Genomic DNA, 7125 nt, shown 5'->3' with positions numbered 1-7125 from the left:
ACCCGGTGGACATAAAACGAACTAAATTATGACAGCTCACTAGCGTCACACTGTCAATGTTTGCTGAAGATGCATGAATTATGTTGACATCCTATATCTTCATCATTTATTTTGATAGATTATATTTGCTAATACATTTCAGACCATGAGTTTGATGACACTGAGAACAGGATTAACCGTGTTTTCTAACAGAACAGAACACCTCTCACCGGCTGAGATAAGCATGTCTTGATATACAAGACATAAATGTCCACCATTTGCATAGTATGTACTAAACGTCCATGTCTCATAGTAAATATTTCACATATTCAGTAAATAGTTGAATAACAATAATGTTGATATACAACAAAGTATCATTTTAAAAACCAAATTATTCAAAGGGAAATAAATGACTAGTTTGATATTTTTTTCTTATGTACATTTATTAGAATCATCACAATGTTTAAAATAATAAGATTTCTTGTCTCTGTAAGACAGTTTGTTTATTTATATATGACAACAATGTCCAAACTACAAAACTTCTATATTGATAGTAACAAATGCAGAATTTCCAGCTATCAGAGTTCACATTAGAGTCCTGTACTGCTGTATGTACTAAATATATAACACAATATAGTACTACACATTGATTTATAAATTTTTTAACAGTTTACGTTAGTAATGCCAGTAGTATCTTCTATATAATGTGTCAGGAAAGATATTCCCTATTTGTAATATTAAAAGTGTGGGCCATACTAATTTACCAAATGTAACAAACTAACAAACTGCAAAAACACATTTGAACAAAAATAATTAAAACCACCATTAAACATATGCAAGCACCGCCACAGGAAACAAAAGCAACTAAAAGAATGACGAAGAAGACAAAACAGATATAAAACATCACGCAGAGCCGTTGTGTGCAGCAAATGTAATGTCTGGCAGCGGGTAATGGAGGCTTTGCTTTGCAAATAAAATACATGACTCAGGATGGTGATTATTATATACATGCAACATGTATCAATAAGAGTGAGAAATGAAGGCCATCAGTCTCTTACACGCCGTCTGCCTCAGCCAGATGCTCACTGGGACGGGGGCTGGTCGTCGCCCGGGCCAGGAGGGCGCACCTGACGCCTCAGCTGGTCCACCAGGTCGGGGTTGGCAGCCTGCATATGCTGTGCCAGAGCCTGGCTCGCCTCTAGTAGAACATTCATTCCACCGGAGCCGGGAGATGTGCCCGAATTGTTCATTAGTCCAGATATAAGGTTCTGCATATTGGGATCGGAGAGCATCTCTGTTGCCATATTTAAAAGTGCTGGGTTCTGTAATAAACCACCCAAGTCCAAAGTCTCTCGTTGTCCGGCCTGATTCAGTTTTTCGTCGGCCAAGCGCAAGTTCTCCTTGTAAGACTCGTTGTCGGGATCGAGCTGCGCAGCGCGGGCGAAAGCGGCACGCGCCTCCCGATGCCTGTCCAACGCCGCCAGTGCCAATCCCAGCCGCCCATGTGCCTTGCCGTAGTTCGGCTGCAGCACGAGGGCCTCCATGCAGTCTGCTATCGCCGCTTCGTGTTCGCCGAGCTTGAAGTGTGCGGCGGCCCGATTGCAATAGAACACTTCATTACGAGGATCGATTTTGATGGCTTTCGTGTACTTTTCGAAAGCTTCGCGGTACTTTTCCGCTTTCATGCAATCGTTACCCTCATTTTTAAGTTTCTCGGCTTCGGCGCGACCGGCGGCATCTGTGCCGCGCTGTTGCCGAACCAATTGCAGCAAATCTACGCCTTTGCTCAGCTCTTCCCGACTCAAATCGAAAGCGGTCTCTATGCACTGCACGCCGACTTCTACGCTCTCTTTGGAGTCGCTGTTTAACGACTCCTCCTCTAACTGCTTTCTCAAAAAGTTAACTATACTTGCTGCGACAATTTTTATCTCTGACATTTTGAGTAATTAAAGTATTAAGTAAATCCAAAAACAGAATGGTGTACTGCAATTGCAAGATTTCTTTAATTGGAACCAATCTCGACACTGACAACTGCGCAGAGACAAAACATGACAATTGACAACTTTTACAAGATGTCAAATCATTGTCTTTATTTTTTTATTCCGGTCAAAACAAGACATTCATACTGCCACTCAATTTTTTTTTGTTAATCGGTTTGTTTGTTTTTCAGGTTGTCTATTTTTCATGGTTCACGCGCTAATCTCAAACGACTGAACCGATTTAACCACGGTTAGTATTTACAAAATATTCCGGTAGGTTTTACTGGTTTACATTAAATGTATCCGTTTCGGAGATGGCAATTTCCGACGTAAGTTTAATTCATACTTTAACTTATTTAACATATTTTATACTTATTACTGTCTAATACTTACTTACTTCGCTGGCGCAGTGACCCAAAGTGGGTCTTGGCCGCCGACACAAGATATCTGTCTAATACACGTTGAATATAATTGTAATCTGTAAGAATACAAAAATGCAAACATCAAGAGTGCGAAAAAGTGGAAAAACAGTGTGCGATATTTAAACTTTGTCAAAAATATCAACTGTATTGTGTATGGTCGAATAGCCTGCGCCATGGGCGAAAAAAAAATCAACTGTATTGTCAATTGTCAATTTCATCCGTCAGCTCAGCAGTCAGCGAGACAGCTTCATGCGTCATTGTTTTTGACTGTTGCTGTCTGTCACTGTCACTGTAGGCAATCGTGGAAGTTATAATAATAAAGTTTTAAAATAAAAACTTTCTTGTTTAAAGTTTAAATTGTGAACAGGAAATGTCTTAAAATTTCGAATAAAGTAAAATTTTACCACAAAGCCATGGCGCTCTACGAGGGCATTGCGCTTATTCAAGAAAAACAAGCAGTCGTCTTGGATCTTGGAACTGATTACACCAAGTATTAAGTGTTTTAATTCTTTTAAATGCATGAAATAAGCATTAAGTAAAACAATGAAATCGCTGCTGAATCTAACTCGCACATATTTTTCATTTTCACTTCTGGTTCTTTTGTTTTATTGAGTTTCCTTGTTTTTAATCTCTGCTCTAATAGTGACTGCTTGCAAACAACTCCATTATTTTATTGTTTTACTACGAACATCTCCTTTCTATGTAAATTTTTGGTAAATGAAAAAAATAAATAATGGAACTTAGCAATTCTATGTGTGTTTTGTTTAAAGAAGGTTTATTGTAATTGCAGGTTCGGGTTCACGGGCGAGGCGGCGCCACGCTGCATCGTGCGCTCCGAGTTCTGGTGCCAGGCCGAGCGCCGCTACAAGCGATTGTATGACTACCGCACACCGCAGGAACTCTATGACAATCTTGTTCATATGCTCCATTTGTTATATTTCAGGTAAGGCTGTACATTTACACCTATATATGAATACATGACATCTATTATTTTTGTAATGTCAAGATAGTTATAAAACACATATGTGTATATTGCCTGAATAATACAACAGTTTATAATAAACTATGGTCCCATGTTTGTCGTCTGACAAAAACGGAACAAACTAAAATTCTGTATTTGATAATGTTTCAGACATGTGTTGGTGAACCCAAAAGAGCGCCGCGTAGTGGTGGTGGAATCCCTGCTTACGCCCACACTCTTCCGGGAGACCCTCGCCAAAGTCCTCTTCATACATTACGAGGTACCGAGAATACATAATCATTAATCAATCAACTGTGCCGAATCTTTGTCTGTCCCGGTTACGCTGTTATTTCAAAAATCCTTGTCTCAATGTACTTTCCCAACATTGTGGAAACGTGCATATGTTACGCCTGTTCATAAGAAAGGTTCGAGAACCGATGTGACCAATTACAGACCAGTTTCAAAATTGTGTGTACTTGCTAAAGTACTTGAAAAAATAATATACAATCAGCTATACGCAGCTTTAAAACATTCATTTAGTAGCGTCCAGCATGGGTTCCTTCGAGGTCGGTCCACCACCTCCAATCTCGTCATCCTTAATGACTTCATAACTGGAGCGATGGACAAAGGAAAGCAAGTCGATGTGGTTTACACTGATTATAGTAAATGCTTCGATCGAATTGACCATAAGGTGTTGCTATACAAGCTACAACTGATAGGCATACGTGGAGACCTTCTTAGATGGTTTTCGTCGTATATATCTAATCGTTCGCAGGCCGTTGTCATAAATAACTATGTTTCTAGCTGGATACCATTGCCTAGCGGTATAGCACAGGGCTCTTTGCTCGGGCCTCTACTGTTCCTAATCTTTGTCAACGATATCGATAAATGTTTCCATTATTCACATCTTCTTTGTTTCGCAGATGACATGAAAATATTTTCTTGTGTTTCAACATTTGACGACGCCATTGCACTGCAGTCTGATCTAAATCGCCTTAGCGATTACTGTATCCAAAATAAATTAGACTTGAATCCCTCGAAGTGTATGGTTGTAACATACGGCAGGAAAATTAACCCGATCTCATTTGATTACACAATTAAACAGACAAGGTTGCAAAGATGTCTCCGAGTTAGAGATTTAGGTGTTATTCATGACCACAAATTATTGTTCGATGATCATATTGAGGCCATCATATCCAAAGCATATAACGCTCTAGGATTCGTAATGCGTACGTCACATAGCTTCAAGAAAGCGAAGACCTATAAGATATTGTACTGTTCTTATGTACGCAGCATACTCGAGTACGCCAGTCAAGTATGGAACCCGCGATATAATATATACATCTCCCGCATTGAAAATATTCAAAAAAAGTTTATTAAATATTTATGCTTCCGGTTAAATTACAATTATCGTTCACAAGATTATCTAAATTTATGTAGTACTTTTCATATTCTCCCTCTTGTTGTTCGACGCGAAGTAGCAGACATAACCTTCATGGTAAACATTATAAATGGTAATATTGACTGTCCCTCTCTTCTCACCAACGTATCATTTATTGTACCAAAGAAATCAGCACGTCACCACACTCCTATCCATCTCCCTATGGCATCTTCTAACTATCGTCAAAATTCATTTATGTGGCGCGCTGGCTTTCTTATTAACAGTTACTCTAAAAGTTCTAGTTTAGATATTTTTAATTCCACAACTAATTCTGTAAAACAGGCATTCTATCGAAACTTTTTCATTAAGAACAAACTGTAAACTATAATAATTAAACTAGATCAAGTTTCTCTTTTTAGTAATCTTTGTAGTTTCTTGTGCTTTTTTTTTTTTGACTTTTTGTTTGTATTTTTATATTCTGTTCGCGCAAAAGAATTGTTTAAATTGTTTCTATTTGTGAGGACCTATTATTGGCTATGTTTGTATTAATTACTGTCTTACCTACTTTGTTAAAATGGCTGTTGGTCTTCCTAGAATTAAATAAATAAATAAATAAATAAATTAGAGTAAATAAATATTCACCATTGTGTGGGATATAATTGTCAAATACGTGCAACTGTACTTCTGTCAGCAAAGACCGGCCAGCGTGTGTATGTGTGCAGGTGTCGGGTGCGCTGTGGGTGGACAGCGGGCGGGCGAGCGCGCTCACGCTGGCCGCGCCCGTCGTGCTCGTCGTCTCCATCGGAGCGCGCGACGCCGAGGTCACTGCAGGTACTGCCCCCTGCCCCCTGCCCCTGCCCCCTGCCCCTGCCCCCTGCCCCTGCCCCCTGCCCCTGCCCCCTGCCCACTCTGCCTACATTGATGGTGTAACGTGCGCGTGCGCAGTGGTACACGGGTGCCCGGTGCTGCGCGCGCTGCAGTCTCAGCCGCTGGGCGCGCGCGCCGTCAACGCCGAGCTGGCGCGTCTGCTGGACGAGGACAACGGCCGCGAGCTGCACCTGTCCGACGACGTCCTCGACGACATCAAAGGTGACTCCGGCTGAACGTCTATCGGCGGCCGTGTGCGAGCTCCGACTACTGCGGGCTGTACAAATGCGTGGTGTCAATGTTGGTACAATGCAGTGCGCGCGTGCTTCGTGCCGGGGCGCGAGGCGGCGCTGCGCTGGGCGGAGCGCGGCGTGCCCGCGGACGTGCGCGAGACGCGACGCGGCGCCGACGTGCTGGTGTCGCGTCGTGCGCGCGCGCTCGCCGCGGAGCCGCTGTTCGCGCGCGACAACGACCTCGCCTCGCTGCCGGACATCGTGCTGCAGTGCATCGTGCAGGTGCTGCTCCCGCCCCGCCCCCGCCCTCACCGCGCAGGTGTCAGCGGAGGAGAGTGTAACCAGTGAGTTGTGTGCGCAGTGTCCGATAGACGCGCGGCGCTCGCTGGCGGGCTCGGTGCTGGTGACGGGCGGCGGCGCGGCGCTGCCGGGGCTGCGCGCGCGCCTCGCGCAGGAGCTGCGCCACCTCGCCGACCAGCCGCCGTACAAGTACGTTTTGAACAAGTATCGTAAGTGTTAGCAAAGCTAGGTAAAGATGTAACAGTCTCGGTCGCGCGCGCAGGGAGCGGCTGCGGGAGCTGGAGTTCAAGTTCCACTCCGCGCCGGCGCACGAGAACAGCGTGGCGTGGGTGGGCGGGGCGCTGTGCGGGGCGGCGTGCGCGGGGGGCGGGGCCGGGGGCGGGGGCGAGGGGCGGGGCGTGTCGCGGGAGACGTACGCGCGCACGCGGCGGCTGCGGGACTGGGCGTGTCTGCTGCACAACACGCCGCCCTCACACCCGCACTGGGACATGCAGTAGACGCTCTCGGCGAGGGAGATGACGAGACTCATTTTAATCCTCTCTAAATAATATTAAATTATATTCTTTATTCATTACGAAGGCGGATGAAAGGGCCCCTGAAAGTATTTCCACCGCAGGGGGGTCAGGGGGAGGCTTCTTTGAGAACATCTGAACTGTATAGAAATAAGTTTAAAATGTATCGCTTTCGCTCATTCAATGACTCTTAAAACCGAGTTTCCAGTGATAATGTGAACATGTAAAACTGAGATATAACTCATTAAATACTTATCATTTATGTCATGTTTAATTATTTCAATGCCGGATACCAATTACCATTAAAAGTTATACATTAACATTTGCCTCAAATATTTCATTACAAACAAATGAGAGAAAACAGATTCGTTTTATTGTCTGCGAAGGTTCTATTATTTTTGTAAATTATTGATTTATTTTATCTTAAAAAAACTTTTAAATGTCTTTACGACAAGATGATGACATGTGACGTCTCGATCCTTAGCATTTTT

At 43.5% G+C, this 7125-nt stretch overlaps 2 protein-coding genes across 2 annotated transcripts; one reads left to right on the top strand and one right to left on the bottom strand.

Annotated features, from left to right (window-relative positions):
- Positions 1-464: 464 nt before the first annotated feature.
- On the bottom strand, positions 465-2051 carry LOC106715532 (small glutamine-rich tetratricopeptide repeat-containing protein alpha). The gene has a single exon (XM_014508833.2). The coding sequence runs from the start codon at positions 1914-1916 to the stop codon at positions 1062-1064; it is 855 nt and encodes a 284-aa protein (XP_014364319.2). The 5' UTR covers positions 1917-2051; the 3' UTR covers positions 465-1061.
- Positions 2052-2639: 588 nt separating this feature from the next.
- LOC106715534 (actin-related protein 10) lies at positions 2640-6896 on the top strand. The gene is made up of 8 exons (XM_014508836.2): positions 2640-2870; positions 3171-3323; positions 3513-3621; positions 5445-5553; positions 5668-5811; positions 5905-6104; positions 6184-6311; positions 6385-6896. The coding sequence occupies exons 1-8, from the start codon at positions 2794-2796 to the stop codon at positions 6617-6619; spliced, it is 1155 nt and encodes a 384-aa protein (XP_014364322.2). The 5' UTR covers positions 2640-2793; the 3' UTR covers positions 6620-6896.
- Positions 6897-7125: the final 229 nt, after the last annotated feature.

Source organism: Papilio machaon, chromosome 18 (genome assembly GCF_912999745.1).
Source record: "Papilio machaon chromosome 18, ilPapMach1.1, whole genome shotgun sequence".
NCBI classification, from domain to species: Eukaryota; Metazoa; Arthropoda; class Insecta; order Lepidoptera; family Papilionidae; genus Papilio; species Papilio machaon.
Note: the sequence above shows the minus strand (reverse complement) of the source record. Positions and strands in the feature narration are given on the sequence as shown.

Coding starts and splice junctions, on each gene's coding strand:
- LOC106715532 (XM_014508833.2), bottom strand. CDS start 1,916: ATGTCAGAGATAAAAATTGTCGCAGCAAGTATAGTTAACTTTTTGAGA.
- LOC106715534 (XM_014508836.2), top strand. CDS start 2,794: ATGGCGCTCTACGAGGGCATTGCGCTTATTCAAGAAAAACAAGCAGTC. Junction 2,871..3,170: donor CTTGGAACTGATTACACCAA/GTATTAAGTGTT, acceptor TTGTAATTGCAG/GTTCGGGTTCACGGGCGAGG. Junction 3,622..5,444: donor TCCTCTTCATACATTACGAG/GTACCGAGAATA, acceptor GTATGTGTGCAG/GTGTCGGGTGCGCTGTGGGT.